We start from the raw sequence: 24,857 nt of genomic DNA, 5'->3' as shown, positions 1-24,857 counted from the left end.
CTGATGTGAGAGCTGTGAGCTCTTGCTCAAGCTGGCACTGGGGTTAAATGTTACTGTTAATTTGAATAGTGTTAATGTTCCACGTCTGCTTCACACGGCTGAACAGAACAAGCATTAACACAAAACTCATCACTTCACTATTTCCCCAGAACTGAAAGCTGAAAATAAAGCTTCCTTTTAAATTTTCTGTATTCTAGTTAATACTGAAAACTTCCTAACACTGGTCAAAGAGAACTATTATATTAAAGATTTGCATAATCCCACCATGAAGAATGCAACAGCATCACTATTTTAATGTCATGTTTCAATTTTGAAGTATTAATTGTAAATAAAATACTAAATGTATTAAAGCTATTATTATTAAGCTAGCATCTGTAACAGCTTCTACAGTTCTGAGAAGGTTTCCACAAGATTTAGAGCATTTTTATGGGATGTTTTGTTCATTTATTGAGAATTGTGAGGTCATATTTTCACCCAGATTTCTGAGGTCAGGCACTGATTTTGGGCGAGAAGGATTGGCTCGCAGTCTCCACTACAGTTCATCCCAAAGGTGTCCGATGGGGTTGAGGTCAGGGCTCTGTGTGAGCCAGTCAAATTATTTTTACACCAGACTCATTCAGCCATGTCCTTATAGAACTTGCTTTATGCAGTCATGCTGGAATGGAAAAGGGCCTTCCCTAAACTGAAAAGCTGGAAGCATAGCATCATCCAAATTGTCTTGATATGCTAAAGCTTTATAATTTCCCTTCACTTGAAGTAAAGGGCCTGGAAAACCCCTGATAAACAGCCCCACACAATTATCCCTTCTCTACCAAACTACAGCAGTCAAGCAGGTAACGTTCTCCTGGCATCCACCAGACCCAGATTCACCCATCAGACTGTCAATCAGAGAAGCGAGATTCATCACTCCAAAGAACAGGTTTCCACTGCTCCAGAGTCTAGTGGTGGTGTGCTTTACAGGTTCGGCATTGTACTTGGTCATGTGAGGTTTGCATGCACTGGCCGTGGAAACTCATTCCATGAAGATCCATGAAGAACGTTTTTTAACAGATATTAAAGGGATGGTTTACCATCCTAGGTTTATGTCCTCTTTCAGAAAAATACAATCAGTGTTATATTACAAAATATCCTGACTCTTCCAAGCTTTATAATGGCAGTGAATGTTGGTTGAGATTTTGAAGCCCAAAAAAATGCGTCCATCCATCATAAAAAGTGCTCCACACGGCTCCGGGGGGTTAATAAAGGCCTTCTGGAGTGAATCGATGTGTTTGTATGTAAAACTTTATAAATCATAATCTCTAGTTTCAGCTAACTGTGATATGCACAATCACAATAAAACGCCGTTCCAGCGGATGACGTAGCATTCAGGCGTAGCGTAAATGCCGATGAGAAGTGACTAATTCAGAAGTGCAGAGGAGAGAGCAAAACAAAACCCCGGTCATGAATTAGAAGTACAAAACAAGGATTTGTAAAGAAAAATGTCGGAGGATTTTGATCTAAGCCAACATTGGTTTTCTTTTGCGGTCAACAAAACTTGGTTCTCGCAACACTAACATATTCTCAACAGAGCTTCTGTTACAGGCCCCGTGCAGAAGGCAATGTTGGCAGATTAGAAAGTCCCTGTAAAAACATGAAAAATTGAGGAGACAGGAGCAAACGTGTCTGTGTCGCACATAATTCCCAGCAATTGTTTATTCAAGTTTTTTTTTTTTACATTGTAATTCAATAAAGCTTTATCAATAAAGTATATTTCTTTCTATTCTCGTTAATGCGCAAATGTCATTCTTTTTCTCGTCAAAACAATGCACCGTTTACCTTTTCATTTTTTCCTATTTTTCCCACAACAACAACAAAACAAAAAACACATTTGAGCTTTTCACTTTGCTCCTTTAAATCTACTCAGACAAGTCACAATGTATCTGATGAGCATAAAGTCATCACACATGACTGAACATGTAAGGCCTAAAAACCTGAGAAATATATGTAAACCATACACATTTAACATTCAAGTTACTGATCTTATAATCAGATCTGCCATCATGTTACATTAACATTATTTTTTCCTTCTATATTGGCAGGAAATAGAACTGTTTGAAACATTGTCTGGAGAAGTGCATTGATATTTATGTCACACAGGAAATCTGATTAACCAAACACAAATATAACATGAATAAAAATAAAAAAAATAATGAACATCATAACCTGGTAACTGGAGCCTGTATGAATCAAATTAAATACATTTCACGGACACATCACAAGAGTCCATTTCACAGCATCCACAAAATGGCAGATGATCTACACATATTCAGTATCTTCAGAAACTTTGCAACATGAACATACACATAGGAATTTAATAACTTGTGTGGATATTGTTTTGTTGTTGTGAAAGTCATACCTGTAAAAACAGAAAAAAAAATAAGGAGACAGGAGCAAACGTGTCTGTGTGGCACATAATCCCCAGCAATTGTGAGGGTTTTCAAAATAAGAGTCCCGATCTCACTCAGCAATAGACAGTGATTTACACCTGACAGTTTTCAGCTCCCCATTACATTTAACATAGAATATATGTAAACTGAAAAACAGTGTATGGAAAATAAACTTTTCCTTCCAAAATCACAATACCTAAAATGTGTACATACTTTAGGGTGTCACACTTATGCTACGTCTACATCCTACTTCATCTGCTGGAACACCACTCTCTCGTGTACACGCGTATAACAGTTAGCAGAAGTTAGAGATTACGGTTTATAAAGTTTTAAATATGGATATTTTTTCTTACACAAACACATTGCTTTGCTTCAGAAAGCTTTTATTAATCCCTCTGAGCTGTGTGGAGCACTTTTTATGACTGATAGATGCACTTTTTTGAGCTTCGAAATCTTGACCACCATTCACTGCCATTATAAAGCTTGGAAGAGCCATGAAACTCTCCAACAAAATAAACATCATATTCTTCTGAAAGAAGAAAGTCATATACACCTAGGATGGCTTGAGCGTGAGTGGCTCATGTTTCCGCACCATGTCCCTAACCACACATGTGCCTCCTCTTTAAGCATGTTTGTAACTCTCCAGCTATGGAATCAGCAGAGTGTGGCTCATGTTTCCGCACCATGTGCCTCAGCACACAGTGGCCCGCTCTGTAACTTTACATGTTCTTCCGCTTCGTGGCTTAGCTCCTGCTTTTCCTAAATGCTTCTACTTTCCAATAAAACCAGTTACAGTTGACCATGGAATGTCTAGCAAGGTTAAAATTTCATAAACTGACTTTAAAGGTGGCAAGCTGTTCCTGGAGGGAACAATTGTTGGGTGCCCTCTAGTAAAAGAAGGGGGGAAAAAAGTTCTGCCATAAATATTTACAACATAAATTCAAGAAAAATTGAAATGAATTGGCAAAATAAAAATATTCCAAATATTGATGATAGAAAGTTATAGTTAAAATAGCTTAAACAATGCTTTATAAATACATTTAAGTAATATCACATGAGTAAGAGTGCAGATAATCACAGCTGTGCTAAGTATAAAAAGAGTTCAGTTGCTGGTGTGATTGCTTTCAAATAAATGTGCAGTAAATAGGACATTAGAGTTACTTACATTTCAGAAGTAAAACTGTACCACAAATAATAAATCTAAACACCTTTACCTTACGTTCATTATTCTCAGGTTAGGTAAGTAAGTCGAATCTGATCTTAATTATAAGCACTTTAAAATACTTACAAATTCAGACCGAAGACTTCTATATATATCTTCTCTAAAAAAAGACTTAACTATAAATCAATGCCATGAGAGGCAGAGTGTGTTATATAAACACAAGTCAATTTATTTATTACAATTAGTATCTCTAGCAGTACAGGTATTCTAAAACTACTGTACACAAGTATTAAATAAAGTATTAAAATCAAAAAGTTCTTTGCTCAAGGCAATATCAGTGATGATTCTGTTGCTGGAGAAGCTCTTCAGGTGGTCCCGAAACAGCATCTGATGTCACTGTCGTCATCACGGATGTTTAAACTTGTGACCTTCCCAAATGAGGTTATCCAGACTGGACACACCCTCAATGTCTTTAAATAGCCTTATTCATTATCTCTTCTTTCTGCTTTCTCCGGACTCCGCTGCAGCCCTCTGCGTCTTGTCCCAACCCCGGCCCATTATCTCCTGGTAAGCACTCTCCCCTCTTGCTCTTTCTAATACATGCTTCTTCCTTTCTGCTCTATTTTCTTAATAAACCTTATTTCCAATAAAAAAGCATTAATAATAAATAGTGTCTTGTCTTTTTTAAATAAAACATATTAAATAAAGATTGCTTGATTGAAACTTAAAATGTGCTCTATACAGTATTAAATTCCTCCGATTCCTTGACAAGAGCCATCTTAAGGACATGTACATTTACAATCTCTGATAGTTTATATTCTGATAGATGCTAAGTGCTGCTACGTTCTGGTAAATTAAGTCCACATTGGTTCCAGTTCTTGATAGAATTATGTCATATGCACACTGGTGGAGGTAAACATATTGCTTCTGTTGTAGAAAATGGAAAAAAAAAAAAAAAAAAAAACATAAAATAGTGCAAAAATATGAGTCTTTATTATAAGTGGCAGTTTCTTTGTAGAATTACAGCAAATGCCAGCACCAATTTCTATGTACAGTAAATGTCATTTTAAAGGAACATTCTGGGTTCAGTACAAGTTAAGCTCAGTAAATAACATTTGTGTCATAATGTTGATTACGACAAACTTTTGTTAAAGATAATTTCCACAAAAAAAGTGAAATTTTGTCATTAATCACTTTATCCCCTTGTTGTTCCAAACCTGTAAAAGCTCTGTTCGTCTTCGGAACACTGTTTAAGATATTGCTGCATATGCTCTTCTGTATCATCTGTGCCACAAGGATGCGCTATTTCTACGTGTATTTAGCTTTGATTTGAAAGAAAACAGCGCATCTTTGTGGCATGGATGATACAGAAGAGCATACGGAGCATATGGTGATATGGAGAGTCATAGAGGAGACTGTTGACAAAGTAATTGTTGAATAAAGTCATTATTTTTGTTTTCTTCGCTTACAAAAAGTGTTCCCGCCGCTTCATATAACCCAGATTGCAAGTCTGATTGCAGATGGAGTATTCTGATGACGACTTTCATACCTTTTATGGACCTTGACACTGTTATTTACTTGGCAGTCTATGGGACAGTCACAGGCCTCCCGGTTTTCATCCAAAATATCTTAAATTGTGTTCCTAAGACGAACAGGGCTTTAAGTGATTAATGACAAAACGTTCATTTTGGGGTGGAGTATCCCTTTAAGTAGAATATCTAAATGTAAACAAGAAGCATGTTAACATACAATATAAAAAAGTAGATTATTATTGTTTTTCTGTATAACATCATCCAATTTTACAACTTTGTCACTGTGACAGCTCATTATAAATCCTACAATGATTATTTTAACAGCTTCACAGTTAAAATAATACATACTTTTCAACCGAATAATTTGGGCATTGGATACATCATTGGTGCAGATGGACCACAAAAAGGTGCAAGCTATCCAATCCAGACCCATTCAAGACACCTATAAAGAATGCCTCCTCAGCTTCTCAAAGTTTGACAGATGCCTATTCTGAAACTTCAGCTCCATTGTAATTCCCCACACCATCTGAAGCAGCTCAAGCCTTCCAGCAGCTAAAGAAGGCAATCACCTCAACACCCCTCACCACACTTTTTTCTACACACACACACACACACACACCACACACACACACACACACACACACACACACAAAACCTATTTTCCACCAAGCAGACGTATGATATTGGAGTACACTGGCAATTGGGAGCTTCTTAAGCAAGCATTCAAAGATGTGGTACCACTGGCTTGAGGGTTCCAACCATTCGTTCCAGTTCATCAAATCACAACCTGGAATCTTTCTCTGATGCCAAATGGTTCAACCCTTGTTCTTCCCTAGATTCAGTTTGTTTCATGTATAATGAAAATAAATGTATTTTCTTGTATAATCTTTCATGTATTTCTTTCAGTCTCTGCTCCAGGATCCATTCTTCCTGAATTTGTTTTTCCTTTTTCCACCATTAGATCCATCCATTGGACCCTGGGCGAACAAATAACCCAAGCCACCACAACGGAAACTGTTTGTTCCCGCCGCCCCGTGAAACTAACTCCTGGACTCCTTGCACTCCTCTCTGGGCTCTGGGCATCCAGGGACAAACCAAACCCTTTCCAAGGTTGTGCTATGTTCAAAGTTCCTCGCAACCTTCCGGCTGGAAAGCTCCTTCCACTGCTCACTCCTCATCATCTATGGTCACATCTCGGGGTGGACTTCATGACCAACCTTCCTCCCTCAGTAGTCAAACCTGTATCCAGATGACTGTTTCTCTAAGACCTGCCACATTGTTTCTTTAATGGGGTTACCAACAGCTTTTGAGACTGCAGAAATATTGCTTCATCATGCCTTTTGGAACTACAGCCTCCTGGAAGTCCACAATTCATATACTAAGTCTGGAAGCTTTCTTCAAGCTGCTGGCCACCACTGCCAGTCTTTCTTCAGGCTATCATGCCCAATCTCCCAGTTCCTCAGAACTTACTGCCATCAGCAGTACTAGAGTTGGTTCCTGCTCTTAATATGGGTTTAATATGCCCAAAACGTCAGCCATCCACGGGTATGACACCATTCCTGAGACTTGTTATAGCACTTACATATCATTGCTCTCTTTTTGATTTTGATTGCTTCCATTGTCCTAATTTGTAAGTCGCTTTGGATAAAAGTGTCTGCTAAATGACTAAATGTAAATGTAATATAAATGTCCTCCAGTGTTCGGCCTTCTCTGTTTCCCTAGTGAGGTAAGCCTTACACATCTCAGCCGTTGACCACTGGTACACCTGCAGTCTGCTGTCTGGCATCAAAAAGGCCATTCTGATGCCCAGTGATCAGACACCTCTTCCTACCAGTACGGACAGAAAATGTGTTTATCTACCCATGCCCTTTGTCTCTGTCTTTCATGCAGAAAGTAACTTCCCCTATTTGTGCAGATTTTCAATGCTGTAGGCCACTCGAGAAGACATTCTGGACAATCCCTACTCACTGTGTTCCATTATGATCATCCCAACCATCCATTTCCTTGGAGACATGGTCAACCAGAGCACCCCCCTCTCCCCTCACTTACCCTGGACTTTTGATTGCATACACCTGTTCACAATTAATGAGCTCATAAAGGTATCCATATATACCCATCACATTCTTACCATTATTGTCAAGTCTTACAAAAAGGATATTCTGATTACACTACACTTCAGCAGCGATCTCTTCATGACCAGTGGTGGAGCTAGAGTTTTAAACATGGGTAGGCCAAGGCTAATTCAGGGGGTCCATAGACCATGACAGAAAATCTATAACAAACCTATAACAAAAAAAATAAAGTGTCCCTCGCGGGTCAAAATGGCCCGAAGGCCAAAAATGACAAAATTATTATTTTCAATTTCTGCATATTTATACTTTAAACATGATGAGCCATCAGGACCTAGGTCACTGAGTGTCTCTGATGCCATCTGTTGGGGAAAAATGACATAAAATTGCATTTTATGATTACAGCCACTAGAGGGGCCTATAGAATCCTATGGAGATTCTTAAATGAGCCAAACAATTGAAATCTTTAAACCTACACCAACTTGAGGCTTCATTAAGCTTTCAGATATACTGTCTCGAGGCTTTCAGATATATATCAAAACATTAAAACAACTATATTTTGTATAACAAAAAAAATTTAATTGATACTGATTTTTAATCCAAACATATGCATATTCATACAGTTTCATAAAATATGTAACAAATATAAAAGATAAATTTAAAAATATAAATATGATATAAACTCATTTGTCTCCACCCTATCACTCAAATGTAACTGTTCAGTAAAAGAAAAAAAAGAAAATAAAATTCAAAATGACAGACATTTTCTAACATAAACATCATACATGCTATAATGTGTTTCAATGGGAGTGTGTGTGCTATGTGTGTGCCTATGTGAGTTTTTATGCATTGGGGACATTCTGCAGTCTCAGCCCTTCATTTGGGTATGCATTTTTTTCTGGATTATGTCAGATTTTGTACAAGAAAAAAAAATCTAATAAATAAAAAAATTCTGCCTATGGCCGGGTCAAAATGACCCGCGAGGGACACTTTTTTTATTACACCCACAAAGAATCCTAAAATCGACTTAAATTTTTTTGTGTGTACTCCATGCTCAAGTGTGACACAATTTAATTTAACAAAAAAAAAAAAAAAATCTGCTTTTTTTTTTGGTTTTGTTTTTTTTTTTTTTTTTTTTTTTTTGTAAATTCCAAGCTTTTCCAGTGGCGGGTTAAAAAGACTTTTGATACCTTTTATATAACACCCACTTAAACTGCTCGAATTCACTCAATTTTATTTATTTATTTATTTATTTTTTTTTCATGTATTCCCGGTTTAAGTGTGACAAAAGTAACAAAGTCTCACACCATAACGATCAATGCTCGATTTAAAAAAAAAACTTTAAAAATGAGTTTCATGTCAAAATAACCCAAGGGAAGGATAAGGGTTGAACAGTGAATTTTGTAAATGTTGTTCAGGAAACCTAAACCTTTAATTTACATCAAACAGGCCTGCCAACTTTTGAGTTCAGCCTGGAGTGAGAATTTTTAAGGAATGACCCTATTTTTAAGGTTGAAAGTAACAATTGATTTGTATAGTACATATTAGACCATTTTATAATAATGTTATATCTATACATTTTTATTACTTATAATAAAAAAAAATATTATATGTGTAAAATAATGTAATTTTTGCAAAATTCTCCTCTCTAGGGTAAAGTATCTCGCTAGTTTATGGACACTGAATGGATTTTCTGAGATTAAGTGACAATGTTTAAAGCTGCTGTCTTTCCGCAGTTTAAACACTCATAAGGTGATTACATGAGACGCTATACATTCAGTAAGTTGTAGTGTATCTTTCAACATGCCCTCAGATGTTCATTCATGTTTATTTCATGATAATTAGAATGCGCTTCTGCTTCATTTGAACTGTTGCAAAGCGGGAGTGCACATGAACTGTCACGCCACTAAAGAGCCCCAAAACTGTATTTATCATTTGAAATTCTTAATTTGAATGCTGAGACTTTGTTTCCTATTAACAAAAGTAACCTGCTCTGTCTTGTCTGTCAACGCATTGTCTATGTCCTCTTTGCTCTGCAATGTTTTTCTCTGCAATATTACATTTTGGGGTGGCACTCAGGGTGGCCACCCTGGACACCCCTATGGCTCTGCCACTGTTCATGATTCCCTTGTGGATCCTCTGTGTTCACCATCATTACCAACTGCATTACCATTGTGTAATCTTCTACATCTATGTTAGATTTCTACCGCCATTCCTGCTCCACCTGCTGTTCACCTGTGTTCAATAAAGTCCAAGCACTTGGGTTGAAAAAGTAATCTAGCTCAGTCTGTTTTGTTACAGTAAATGATTTTATAAAATTATAAGCCTCACATTTGTACACCATTTCAAGTGCCTCAATGTAACCTCCACTTTTTAAAGGAGGTACAATCTTAACTTGTACTGATCCCCAGAAAATTACCCTACAGTCCCTTACCTCAGTCTGCACCATGAGAGGCCTGTGCATGCGCATATCATTAACAATTCCGTAGATGTCCACCATGCTGTCTTTTTCAATCTGGAAGATCAGGTGGTCAATGGCAATGAAGGTCCCCGTTTTTCCCACACCGGCACTAAAAAAGTGTGAGGGTCAAATAATGAGATGTTATAACAGAGTTTAACAGATGGCAATTATTATTATTTTTTATGTTTGCTTTGTGACATAAATTCATGAATGGTTGTTTATAGGAAACTAATTTACCTGGAGTGCACCACAGTTGGAGAGTGACATGAGTACTGCTCCATGTTTCCTCTTACCAGGTGTCTGAAGTCAATGAGGATGTCAGTGGTCTGTGGAACTCCATGATCCGGCCATGCCATAAAGTGGAACTGGCGTATGTAGCGAGATTCTGCTGTTTTCACCTACAGAATTCATATTATTGTAAAATATTACTGATTTAAAAACAACAACAGCAAATTCCACTCATGTAAGCTATTGAAGGAATAAATTGAAATATCAGGTGCAGGAAGTGTTGCTTTACATTTTTGATTCTAAATTCTCTTATGGTCCAACTCTCCAGTTCTATCTCTGAGGTGGTTGTCACAGAGATGTTATGATAATGTTTAGTGTTAGATGGCCAGTACTTCTCACATTTCACCTGGAGAAAATGACAGAGTGCTGGTTAGCTTTACTCTGAATTTAAATTTTCACATTTCACCACTTTTCATGTGACTAATAATATTTAATAATGAAAACTCACTTGTCCCAACTCATTGCATTTGGTCAGCATCACTATGGTGTAGACATTCTTCTCCCAGACCATTCTCCAGAATGCATTCACTGTGACTGGTAATGGACCCTTACATGCTAAAAACAACAAAATAGAATTTCATCAAAAATATCATATACAGGTGCATCTCAATAAATTAGAATGTCGTGAAAAAGTTCATTTATTTCAATAATTCAACTCAAATTGTGAAACTTGTGTATTAAATCGTGGCCTTCGGGAAAGTATGTTCAATTACTGTACATGTACTCAATACTTGGTAGGTGCTCCTTTTGGTTTAATTGCTGCCTCAATTCAGCGTGGCATAGAGGTGATCAGTTTCTGGCACTCCTGAGGTGGTATGGAAGTCCAGGTTTCTTTGACAGTGGCCTTCAGCTCATCTGCATTTTTTGGTCTCTTGTTTCTCAATTTCCTCTTGACAATACTCTTGACATAGATTCTCTATGGGGTTCAGGTCTGGTGAGTTTGCTGGCCAGTCAAGCACACCAACACCATGGTCATTAAACCAACTTTTGGTGATTTTGGCAGTGTGGGAAGGTGTCAAATCCTGCTGGAAAATGAAATCAGAATCTTCAAAAAGCTGGTCAGCAGAAGGAAGCATTAAATGCTCCAAAATGTCTTGGTAAACAGGTGCAGTGACTGTGGTTTTCAAAAAACTCAATGGACCAACACCAGCAGATGACATTGCACCCCAAATCATCACAGACTGTGGAAACTTAACACTGGACTTCAAGCAACTTGGGCTATGAGATTCTCCACCCTTCCTCCAGACTCTAGGACCTTGCTCTCATCTGAAAAGAGGACTTTGGACCACTGGGCAACAGTCCAGTTCTTCTTCCCTTTAGCCCAGGTAAGACGCCTCTGACGTTGTATGTGGTTCAGGAGTGGCTTAACAAGAGGAATACGACAACTTTAGCCAAATATCTTGACACGTCTGTGTGTGGTGGCTCTTGATGCTTGGACCCCAGCCTCAGTCCATTCCTTGTGAAGTTCTCTCAAATTCTTGAATCGATTTTGCTTGACAATCCTCATGAGGCTGCGGTTCTCTCGGTTGGTTGTGCATCTTTTTCTTCCACACTTTTTCCTTCCATTCAATTTTCTGTTAACATGCTTGGATACAGCACTCTGTGAACAGCCAGCTTCTTTGGCAATGAATGTTTGTGGCTTACCCTCCTTGTGAAGAGTGTCAGTGATTGTCTTCTGGACAACTGTCAGATCAGCAGTCTTCCCCATGATTGTGTAGCCTAGTGAACCAAACTGAGAGACCATTTTGAAAGCCCAGGAAACCTTTGCAGGTGTTATGAATTCATTAGCTAATTGGCATGTCACCATATTCTAATTTGTTGAGATAGTGAATTGGTGGGTTTTTGTTAAATGTGAGCCAAAATCATCACAATTAAAAGAACCAAAGACTTAAACTACTTCAGTCTGTGTGCATTGACTTTATTTATTACACGAGTTTCACAATTTGAGTTGAATTACTGAAATAAAGGAACTTTTCCACGACATTCTAATTTATTAAGATGCACCTATATATATATATATATATATATATATATATATATATATATATATATATATATATATATATATATATATATATATATATATATATATACATAGTGAAAAACATGAGCATGAGACATGAGAGAGAAAAAAAAGTTTATATACCCACTGGAATGTAGTTGGCATTGATGTAGTCATCAAAGGGACTGCCACACACTGACAGCTTCACTCTTGAAGCATCATCTGATAAAGATGCATGATGCAGTTAGTATCCGAAATAAGTTATTACTTAAGAACTGAAAATTATGCATCTGATTTTGTATAAAGTTACATTGTAGCATCAACTTTCATGTTCTGTTATACTCTAAGGACTCCTATTTTGATTTTGTCACATATTGTCTGTATATATTTCCTTTTCATTAATTTCCTGATTTTCTTGGTTTCTTCGTCACCAGTGTCTAGTTTGGATAATCATTATAATCTTGTGTCTACACTGAATTTACTTTTTCTGTTGTTCATTTTTGCTTTGTTTTTGTTCATGTCCTTAAAGCTACAGTATGAAACTTTTGTCCCACTAGCAGTTACCAAATAAGACTACATGCATCTTGCAGAAGAGCATTGTTTTGGTTGTGCTTTGGCTCTGAGCCTCAGGAAATTAATTGAAAATGTATCTGACTTTGTGCAATATGACTTAGGTGTGAATCGTCCGGGTACAATCCATCAGCCTGCTCATCAGACTGAAGCCTGTGATTGAGGAAAACTCATGCCACCTTTTAGTACAACATGCAGCAGTCAGTGTACTCACAAGGTAGCACATTGATGTAACGGTTCTTCTCCCTGTTTTCAACAGCCAAGGCGGCATTCTTTGACTGTTCTATTCCAACAGTTTTCAACTCCTGCAACAACATACCACTTCTTTAGACCTAGACTTTTAAAACACTATTATAATTTATAAATGAATCTTTGTGACAAGTCCTGGGCATAACTGTTTGATAATATTATTGTAGGAAGTAGGGTGTAACTTAAAATATATATATACTAAATAAAATTATAAATGCAACACTTTTGATTCTGAAAACCAGTCAGTATCTGGTGTGACCACTATTTGCCTCACGCAGTGCAACACATCTCCTTCGCATAGAGTTGATCAGGTTGTTGACTGTGGCCTGTGGAATGTTGGTCCACTCCTCTTCAATGGCTGTGCGAAGTTGCTGGATATTGGCAGGAACTGGAACACACTGACGTATACGCCAATCAAGAGCATCCCAAACATGCTCAATGGGTGACATGTCCGGTAAGTATGCTGGCCATGCAAGAACTGGGATGTTTTCAGCTTCCAGAAACTGTGTACAGATTCTTGCAACATGGGGCTGTGCATTATCATGCTGCAACATGAGGTGATGGTCGTGGATGAATGGCACAAAAATGGGCCTCAGGATCTTGTCACAGTATCTTTCGGTATGCATTCAAAATGCCATCAATAAAATGCACCTGTGTTCGTTGTCCATAACATATGCCTGCCATACCATAACCCCACCGTCACCATGGGCCACTCGATCCACAGCGTTGACATCAGCAAACCGCTCACCCACTTAACACCATACACGCTGTCTGCCATCTGCCCTGTACAGTGAAAACTGGGATTCATCCGTGAAGAGAACACCTCTCCAAAGTGCCAGATGCCATCGAATGTGAGCATTTGCCCACTCAAGTCGGTTACGAAGACGAACTGCAGTCAGGTCGAGACCCTGATGAGGACAACGAGCATGCAGATGAGATTCCCTTGAGATGGTTTATGACAGTTTATGCAGAAATTCTTTGGTTATGCAAACCGATTGTTGCAGCAGCTGTCCGGGTAGTTAGTCTCAGATGATCTTGGAGGTGAAGATGCTGGATGTGGAGGTCCTGGGCTGGTGTGGTTACACGTGGTCTGCGATTGTGAGGCCGGTTGTATGTACTGCCAAATTCTCTGAAAACGCCTTTGGAGACGGCTTATGGTAGAGAAATGAACATTCAATTCACGTGCAACAGCTCTGGTGTACATTCCTGCAGTCAGCATGCCAATTGCATGCTCCCTCAAAACTTGCAACATCTGTGGCATTGTGCTGTGTGATAAAACTGCACATTTTACAGTGGCGTTTTATTGTGGCCAGCCTAAAGCACACCTGTGCATTAATCATGCTGTCTTATCAGCATCTTGATATGCCACACCTGTGAGGTGGATGGATTATCTTGGCAAAGGAGTAGTGCTCACTAACACAGATTTAGACAGATTTGTGAACAATATTTGAGAGAAATTGGCCTTTTGTGTACATAGAAAAAGTCTTAGATCTTTGAGTTCAGCTCATGAAAAATGGGGGGCAAAAACAAAAGTGTTGCATTTATATTGTTCAGCGTATATGTATAGATTCTGTCAAATGATTAATCACGATTATCACATCCAAAAATAAAAGTTTTGTTACATAATATATGTGTGCATACTGTGTATATTTATTATGTATATATAAATACACACACATGCATGTATATATTTAAGAACAATATGTTATGTTTATATATTATATATATTTTATATAATATAAAATATAAGAATATAAATATATAAATGTATACTGTATACATGTAAATATTTTCTAAATATATAATTTATGTGTGTGTGTATTTATATATACATAATAAAATATACAGTACACATACATATTTATGTAAACAAAACTTTTATTTTGGATGTGATTATCGTGAAAGCAATATTGACAGCCCTACCATATAATATAAATAAACACATTTCCATGTGTACCTCATACTCTTCAGCACAGTCAAGTTGGAATCCGCATTTCCGCATAAAGTACTCTTTAATTCGTTCTCTTCTTCAAGCAATATTACTGTGTACCATAAAACAAAAACAAACACATAAAAGTGAGAGTGATGTGACATACAGTCAAGTATGATGACCCATACTCGGAATTCGTGCTCTGCATTCAACCCATTCAGAGTGCACACACAGCAGTGAACACACACACACACACACACACACACACACACACCCGGAGCAGTGGGCAGCCATTTATGGTGCTGCGCCCGGGGAGCAGTTGGGGGTTCGGTGCCTTGCTCAAAGGCACCTCAGTCATGGTATTGAGGGTGGAGAGAGGGATGTACATTCACTCTCCCCACCTACAATTCCTGCTGGCCCCAGACTCCAACTTGCAACCTTTGGATTGCGAGTCCAACTCTCTAACCATTAGGCCACGACTTCCACACATAAAAACATACAATAGAGAGGGAGAGGATTAGGGCCAAGAAATAATAAAAAAATGAATAAATAAATAAAACCATCTTGAGATTAAAGTCATAAATTTCAAGAAAATTGTTGAAATAAAATGTTAAGAATTAACGTTAAATAATTACATTTCGAGAATAAAGTCATTGGGTTTCGAGAAAAAGGTCTAAATAAAATGTTGAGAATAAACTCATTAAATTATGAGAATAAAGTTGAAACAACTTGTATCATGTTCATTTTATCTAGTTGGAGAATGTTTGTCAGCATCTGCAGTGGCGCAGGTCATAGAGAGCAATGTTCGTGGATGAAGGTTATATGCAGTTGACCAGAGTTTGAATCTGCCTTTTACCGAACTCACTCTTCTTCTTATTTTCATCACATATCGCATTGGAAAAGTGGAAATCAATTGCCTAATGAGTGTTTAATAATGATGTATTAATTGTGTAGATTTTGGGGTAGATAGGCTATAGGGAGGGCTCAGTTGTGCACCAATAAGGCAGCGCCTATTTAATAATTGTAATTAATAAAATCATTTACACTCTGTTATTGTTGCATCCTGTAAATGTACAACAATACTCAGGTGGAAATAGTATCTGTCACTATTTATAAACATAAATAGCATCTAATTAATATTTACACTTATTGCAAAGATCTGCTACTTTTACATAGTTTACATATTTTCATTTAGTGTGAATAGCATCTATTTTCACTTAGTGTGAATAGCATCCAATGTGATATGTGATGAAAAAAGAAAGAAGAGCGAGTTCGGCAAAATGAGGATTATAAATCTGGTCGACCGCATATGCTTCATCCACAAGCATCACTCTCTATGACCTATGACACACAAAACCCTTTATTAACACCATCCAAAATAAAATTTAAACTTGTCACAAAACATAACCTCACCATCCCATTTAAACTAAATACTCCAAACTCAACATATTATTTTGACTTTTTTACTTTATTTAAACTTTTTTCCCTTAAAATGTAATGTTTTTTCTTGAAACTCAACAACTTTTTTCTCATAATTTTAATGATTTTATTCTCAACATTTTATTTTGACATTTTTCTTGAAATTTAACTAGTTTAATCTCACATTATAATGACTTTACTCTCGAGATGTTTTTTATTATTATTATTATTATTATTGCTTGGCCCTAATCCTTTTCCGTACAATTAACTGTAAAAAATCATGTTTCAACATTAAACATTAATAGATTAATAATAAAAGGTGACTTACATTTTATCGCTGGAAATAGAAAGAAAAAAAAAATATGCATTAACAATTTTAAGTTTTGTCAAATAAATATTTAACAATAAACATATTAAACAAAGTTACCTAATGGTGTGTACAGGGATGTCAGGACATTGTTTTTTGGTTTGTCTGGAACAAAGAGTAATAAAGAATTGTTTTTAAAATGAATCTGGAAGACTTCTGTATCTTGAGCTCTATCCAGTATTTACTTCTCTGATGACACTAGCAACTCACCTTCTTGAATAGAAGAAGAGAATGAGAGTGATGATGGCGAGAAAACAGATCACTGCCAAAACTACACCAACAATCAGCCAAGTGTTAGACTCTGTGTTAGATGGACCTACATGAGAATATGGTAATAAGTATTATTATTAGGGGTGTGATGAGACACTTATCCCAAGAGACGAGATGAGACTCGAGACTGGGTTTACGAGAACGAGACGAGACAAGATTTTTTAAAACTTTTTTAAAGAAATCCTCAATGATGAAATATATAGGGAAAATGTGTCTTTTATTCAACTGAAAAACACAAAATGCACAAAAAAAAAAAAAAAATATTGTACAGGTAGGTGCATTTTGAAATCAAAATGTACTTTATGAAATTAAACATCTATTTTAATACATTTTATGCAGGTATAAACAACATGTAAACACTGCAAAAGGTTTTGCCACAAACTCAACTGACAGGCAAGTAATTGCACAAAATTATATAGTATACATAAAAATTAATAACAAACAACACAAATATCCCTTTAAAGTAGCAGTCAGTCAAGTTTATTATTTAGTAAACTGATTTCCACTTTAATAAAAAAAAATATTTTTTCCATTTAATTTTTCTCAACTCCTTTTTAATAGTATATACATTTTCACATCAATTTATTAAAAAGTTTAACAAAAATTACGTTTAGGGCCCCTTTTTTCACCATATTATTTATATTTTTGTATTGTTACCAAATTCTGTGTTTTAGCATGTCTAACTATTTAAATGCATAGTTCACAACTTCATTTATTCATTTTATTTTTTCTTAAAGTAGCCTTGAGAATTTTTTTTCCCCTCAGAAATTCTGTGTTGTGTATTTACATTTTTCTGGTTATCAAATGAAGGCATAATACATTAATTTTTAATCATTTATCATTTAATTATTGAAAATTAAGCAAACTTTATTTTTGGCAAACAAAGGGGATTTACAATTAAAATTAAAAGATGTAAGAAATGTTGTGTGATAATTCCTTTAAAATAATGTTTGCTTCATTTTAGTAGTAGTAATGGTAGTAGTAGGCTGTGTACATTCTATTGTTGTTATTTCAAACCAGACTTTTATTTTGACGAGTTGCCATGAATACCTTTACAGTTCTGTGTATGTGACGCTAGTTTCAAATTCAAACAGTAAAATGCTCATGAAGTGACTCTCAGAGCAGTTCTGGAGATGTTGTTCATACCTCAAAGTCCCCAAAAACACAGAAAGCAAAACCCACCCCCCACTCCATTCATTAACATAGACACAAATCACGCGTCTGAGCCATTCGTGTGTAAACGGTGCGTCTCTGCGCAATTTATGACACGCAGAACATGCAGGATTCATATTTAAATTGACTTCTGCGGCTTTATATTTACAGATACTAGTCCATGTCGTGATTTGATTTAAGTGTAATGACCTACTTTTGGTTAATTAATTCAAAATTTGAGAAATTCCGTGACATTCCGCGTTAAACTGTGAAATCTGTTTTTAGGACTGGATAAACACTTCACTGCGTAATTTTCCCGCTTATCATGCAGCCACTTGCCTGATTTGAAAATATCTTACATATCTTACATTACATACCACTGGTGAAAGGGCCAGTGTAATGCAAATATATCTGAAAGGTCTGCATGAGGATATCGTCACCTTGCATTAAAAATGCTCCCAATGAAGAAACAGCAGTAATGTGTTTAAAGTTTTTATCCGAATAAAGCCCTTTTTTATTATATTAACTAGATCAATTAATGAAAGAAGATGACATGCTAGTATACAGTGAAATGCAATAGACTAGACTTAAAAAATATATTTTCTATTTTATTTCATTTTCTGATGGAGGTTACATTGATAGTCACAATGGCTGCCTGGATGTCAAGAGCCCGGTACATTGTGAACTTGAGTCTTTTTGCATCTCAGAGATACTGGAGGTTCTTGTGGTCACCCACATAGCAAATGGACTTGGCCCAAATGTGGCCTCAAGCTGTCACTGCTGGCCTCCTGTCGGCAATGGCATGTACCCTTTCAGCCAGAGCTGGGCCATGTGTGGCAATGATGGCACAGCATGGATCACGGCAAACAATATGAGGGCCGATTGTTGGTGGGAGGAGTGTGGCCCAGATCAGTCCAGTGATATGTGACCCAAATCAGGCTATGATCTGGCAGCATATTATGTGACCCATGATAAACAAGATAAATACAATATTGCATGATAAAGGTTAAATGATCACATACATTTTAATGAAGTGTAGTATTGTTAAGATGTAATCTTTGAAATGGCAAGTCAAAACAGAATGAAACATTATCATTTCAAAATAAAGTAAATCAGTCTACTGCATTAAACTGCACTTAATTACAATTTTATTAAATTTTATATTATTATTTTTGGTACATTAAAATCTTAGAATCCTTACATGAAGAGAGAGAGAGCGAGTGAGAGAGATAGAGAGAGATCATTTAACCATTATCATGTAATATTTATTTGGTTTACCATGGGATACACACTGATCTATAATAGAGAGTGGGGGCACATAATTTTTTCTATTAGTATGCTGTCATGCACAAGCATTAAATAAAATGATCATGAAAGTATCTTATTTTTATTTAAATCCTCTGTATCCAACTGATGCTTGGTGTGAGGAACAGATCCAAATTCAAACCATTCATCAGCGATATGTATCTCCTTCCTCTGTAGCTATATGACAATTTAAAAAATTAAAAATAAAAAAGAAGTTTTACAACAAGTTTTACGGCAGCAATATCAAACGCTCATTGGCTCTCGCCCATTTCTACATAGATTGCGACATGTGATGGTTCCGGTGATGTGTGTTTTGAATGAGAAACATGCGCCTTGAGGGAGTGGATCGGGATAGTACAAACCCGATTCCAAAAAAGTTGGGACACTGTACAAATTGTGAGTAAAAAGGAATGGAATAATTTACAAATCTCATAAACTTATATTTTATTCACAATAGAATATAGATAACATATCAAATGTTGAAATTGAGACATTTTGAAATGTCATGCCAAATATTGGCTCATTTTGGATTTCATGAGAGCTACACATTCCAAAAAAGTTGGGACAGGTAGCAATAAGAGGCTGGAAAAGTTAAATGTACATATAAGGAACAGCTGGAGGACCAATTTGCACATATTAGATGGCACTGCATCACATACAGGAATGCTACTGTAATGGAAATCACAGCATGGGCTCAGGAATACTTCCAGAAAACATTGTCGGTGAACACAATCCACCGATTCCCCATTGCCGTTGCGGCTAAAAAATAGTGGAGCAAAAAAGAAGAAGCAGCAAAGAAGTTTCTCAAAGTTTCACATGATCCAGAAGTTTGAGGCGTTTTCATCTGGGTGTAAATTCATTTAAAATGGACTGTGGCAAAGTGGAAAACTGTTCTGTGGTCAGACGAATCAAAATTTGAAGTTCTTTTTGGAAAACTGGGACGCATTTGGCGCATTATAAAGAGGAAGATGTGACAAAGAAGACCTAAGACAGTTGAGCAACTAGAAGCCTGTATTAAACAAGAATGGGACACCATTCCTATTCCTAAACTTGAGCAACTTGTCTCCTCAGTTCCCAGACGTTGCCAGCTAAAATCTATAGGTAAAAAGAAGAGGGGATGCCACACAGTGGTAAACATGGCCTTGTCCCAACTTTTTGGAGATGTGTTGATGCCATGAAATTTAAAATAAACTTATTTTTCCCGAATCAAAATGATACATTTTCTCAGTTTTAAACATTGTTATGTCATCTATGTTGTATTCTGAATAAAATATGGAAATTTGAAACTTCCACAGTCATTGCATTCTGTTTTTATTCACAATTTGACAGGTGTCCCAAATTTTTTTGGAATCGGGTGTTGTATTTTCAGCGTTTACACAACTGGAAATTATACCCTGCTCCTCGCAAACTATTATCCAAGTTCTAGAGACAACTGCAACTGCAATCCAGCATCGTCATTTGGATCAGGGTGGTACCTTACTTTTCCACATCTGCAATAACCCATTATGATTCAATTGCATGTGTCATCTGTTACAAGAAGGATATAAAAGATACTAAAACATAATATACTGAAATCTTTCACCCAGGGAAAACATTTGACGTTTAGTAAGATATAGCATGTGAAAATGTCTTAATGGGTTGGCAAAGGGAGGCCTGTATTAGACAAGTGCAGACAGGATTCTCAACACAAAGGAGTTTATTGATGACAACAGGGGGAAAACAAAACCCACGAGTTATAAAAAAGAAGAGGGGATGGGTAGACAGTAAAGAAACATGGCCTATCCCAACACAATAAAGATGTGTAAACAAAGAAATTGAACAATCAACTACTTTTCCCTTAAACTCACATGCTCAGTTTAAAAGACCTTCTTTTCTAGGGGTATTCTGAATAAAGGACATGGAAATCTGAAGGCTTCCACATGGTGGGAACACAGAAGTTGAACAATCACAATGAACCGACCAAAAGACAGAGCACACTAGGAGATCTAGCATAGGGGAAACTAATCATGACACGACAGGTGGCACCACTATTACAATCACCTAGACAGGACTGCAACTGCAATGATTTGTCAAGGGGTTACTGTGCAAGGGCTCTTTGACACACACAAGCACATGGCCCATTATGATTAAGGCCATGTGTTGTACACAAAACGGGTCTGATATGATCCTATAAAAAGATAATATACAGAAAAGTCCAGGGAAATGATGTTTTAGGACCAATCTACCTCAAAAAGACTTTTTTGAATCGCTAATCCCACTCCTACCTCTAAACCTAACCATAACCATTTCTTAATAGTTTTTACTATAGTTTTGTGTGAGGTGAAGCAGAATTAAGTTCTTAATCGCTGAAAATTATCCAGATTATTATCCCTATCCACTTCTTCTTCTTTGAGTTTTATGGCGAGTTATGGATCCCGATCCACCATGTGAAGGCATGCATTTCTCATATAAACACACTTCACCAGAAACACTGCATGTGGCAATCTGTGACGAAGCAGGTGAGAGGCAATGAGAGTTTACAGCCATAAAACCCTCTGTAAAGCTTCCTGAAACGGCAATTTTTTTTTATTTGTAATAAGCGCATCTCCACGGTTATTGCTGCTTTCAGTCATGCTGAGGATGGGGATGAAGATAACTGAATAAAGGCTTGAGTTTGTGTCTGTTCCTCACAGGCATATGGATTCTGAAGATTTGGAACACAGCCCAAAAATAAAATTGTTTCCTTTTGTAATTATGTTGTGTTATTTGGTGTATTTTATAGGGATGCATAAGGGCCATCATATCAGTAACTCCCGATAAATACTAATTTGTACTGTTATCGTTATCAACCCGATAAGAAAATTTGGCCAATATGTTAAAGCATATAATGCATTAAAATACTAAAAAACAGTTTCTACCCCAGAGCCATAACTGCACTGAACACAGCAAAGATTCAAACACTTAGCAATTATTTATTGTACATGTACTGTGCAATAAGAAGGGAACGTGCAATGACCGGCAGAAATGTGAATGTACTGTGTGAATGTTTTTTTTTTTTTTTTTTTTTCACCTTATAGGTTTGCTTTTCTTCAATTTCATTGTATTTGTACAATGGCAATAAAGATAATCAATCAATAATCAATCAATTATTTCCTTCAGAGACGCTTCAGATGCACACTGTTCACCATGATGGTTTTGAATCGCTTGAAATAACGTATATATATTTAGTATACCAGTGTTCATTCAGCTCTTTGGCTTCTGGCGTACACAGCTCGAACAGCAATGCACAACATTAATAACAATAATTAGGACTGTCATATAGTGTACATAAAATTATAAAGAAAACATTACCATAATAAAAAAGAGTTGTGAATTCTTTGGGTTTATTTGCCGTGTTTCAGCGCATTACAGGATGAGCCAACAATGCCTCCACAACATGATTTCTAGCATGTAACAGGTTCACTTGTGCATTTTTGTCTGTTTGTGAATGTATAAGTTGTAATATTATGCTTATGTTATACAAATATCTGATTCTCATAATTAACCCACTAACAAAGCGCTTCAGTTTACCGGCGTTCATTCAGCTCTTCGGCTATACAGCGCACACAGCTCAAACAGCAAAAAGCAATGTTTCTATTTCAAAATCATTGATGCATTATTAATAATAACCAGCAATTTTTTTATCTTATTGTTTAATGGCTTCAAATAATTTCATTAATTTAAATAATTTCATTATTGTCTGTGCAGAGGTTATTCAGTTTTGTCCATGGTATATGCATTGTCAGTGACTTGTTTGCATTATTTAAGCATTATTATTATTTTTTTTTTATTAATTGATTGATTGATTGATAAAGAGAGTTGGTAATAGTAGTGTAAGCTATTCAAGCACAAGACAGCATGAAAGAGATCTCAATACGGAGCTTGCGCACTGTCATAGATCGTCTCTATGTGCACACACACCTGAAGCACGCACACAAGGAAGCCGTCTCTCAGACAGCAAGCAAATACCAAATTGAGTTCTCTTTCTTGTCTTGAGGAAATAGGCACACAGTTATGTCTGAATGGCTGTCATGAAGAGTATAGATATAGTTTGTCACATCTTAAGTAAATGTAAATAGAAAATATTGGATGTGCATTAATATAACGTACCCGTGCATTTCTTATTTTAATAATGTTCATCAAACAATAAAAGAAAGAGAGAGAACCACTCGCTGCTCTTAATTAAGTAACTTCTGTAGCTTTAATTGATATTTGTGTATATTTATGTCATACAATAATACAGTTTTCACAAGCACTATAAAGTTTATTTAGGTAATTTGTATCTTTGTACCTAATGGTCTGTCTGAGGTTTCAGTCCCCCTGTGAAATCCTAGAACCACCCCTGGTAAAATTTATTTTTAAAACTTCACTGGCTCAAACTAGGTTGCTGTACTGTACGTTGAAGTGTTTAAAACATGACTTTTAATGATTAGACTTTTGTAATCAGGCTCTCAAAAATTATATGAACATTTGGATTTAGATTTATCGGCCAACATATGGGTTATCAGCTTTCAAATATAAAGAATTATTGTTATCGGCCAAAATTTTCATGTCGGTGCATCCCTAATATTTTATGGTTTTATTGTCAGTAACAGCATGTCAGAGAAAATGCCTTTGTGTCTCTTGGCAAACAATGTAAATATTACAAGATAAGTAATGGTTAAAGGATTGCAAAAATGTTATTCATTTTAAGGGTTTAAAGTGTAGTCTTGTTTAACATTATGATTTCCTCAAAACGAGTTGGCAGTAGAAATCACAAAGGACAGAACGAAATGTTGTCCTTTCATCTTGTAAGTAAATGAGTAAATGTCATTTAATATATGCAGTTGAAATGATGTCATTAACATGATAACTGAATACAATAAAAATGCAGTTTTTTATTCCTGTATATTAATAGTGGCTCCCTTACACCTTTAAATTAGATACAATATCCCGGAAATCATGGAGGCAAAGGAGAGGACAAGCAAGAGGAAATAGCACCACTTAAGCGAGAGAGACACATGTAGTGATATATATTCATAACCGTAGCCAGCTATGAGATCACCATATGAGCATCTGCATGAATAATTCAGTTTAGACAGTTTGCAAGAATGTTTAGCACCTGTGGTATGAAAACGTTCGCTGCAAGACACTGGCAGAGTGAACAAATCTTGAAGGCGCCGGCTCAGCCAAATCCATCTATTATAGGTGTTTTTGGACTTGTCTTTTCCATTAAATTTGACACTTGAAAAAGTTAATAGAGTGGGAAGTTGCAATTTAGTGTCAACGATATCCTTATCATATGTGCAAAATATTTGAAATAATTTCGGTTTGTTTTAATAGCAATATCTGGCAACACTGCATCACCGGCACTTAAACTGACAGTTATCAAGAGCCCATGGGCATGTTGTTGCTGACAGCACATTCGGTAAGGGAAACGCAAAAAAAATAAATAAAAAAAAATAATTGATATTATCATGATATTATCAACGTTATCAAAAACAGTAGCATTTAACACTAGTACTCAGATCTGTAGAACAAGTAGGTTATGAAATACGCAAACACTAGCCATGGAAAAGTCTATGCTATTTTATTCAGTAGTCATTACATTTTCACAAATTCATGCTAAAAGCATTCCATAAGAGCACTAGACAAAGT

The 24,857-nt window shown here is 36.4% G+C and overlaps 1 protein-coding gene across 1 annotated transcript; it reads right to left on the bottom strand.

Annotated features, from left to right (window-relative positions):
* Positions 1-3,839: 3,839 nt before the first annotated feature.
* LOC109051588 (receptor-type tyrosine-protein phosphatase eta-like) lies at positions 3,840-10,497 on the bottom strand (the record flags this gene model as incomplete). The annotated part of the gene is made up of 5 exons (XM_042715928.1): positions 3,840-4,515; positions 9,624-9,759; positions 9,888-10,048; positions 10,168-10,284; positions 10,387-10,497. Coding segments are annotated over 5 exons (657 nt in total), but the record flags the coding sequence as incomplete, so codon positions are not given.
* Positions 10,498-24,857: the final 14,360 nt, after the last annotated feature.

Source organism: Cyprinus carpio, chromosome A25 (genome assembly GCF_018340385.1).
Source record: "Cyprinus carpio isolate SPL01 chromosome A25, ASM1834038v1, whole genome shotgun sequence".
NCBI classification, from domain to species: Eukaryota; Metazoa; Chordata; class Actinopteri; order Cypriniformes; family Cyprinidae; genus Cyprinus; species Cyprinus carpio.
This window is presented reverse-complemented; position numbering and strand designations above follow the sequence as displayed.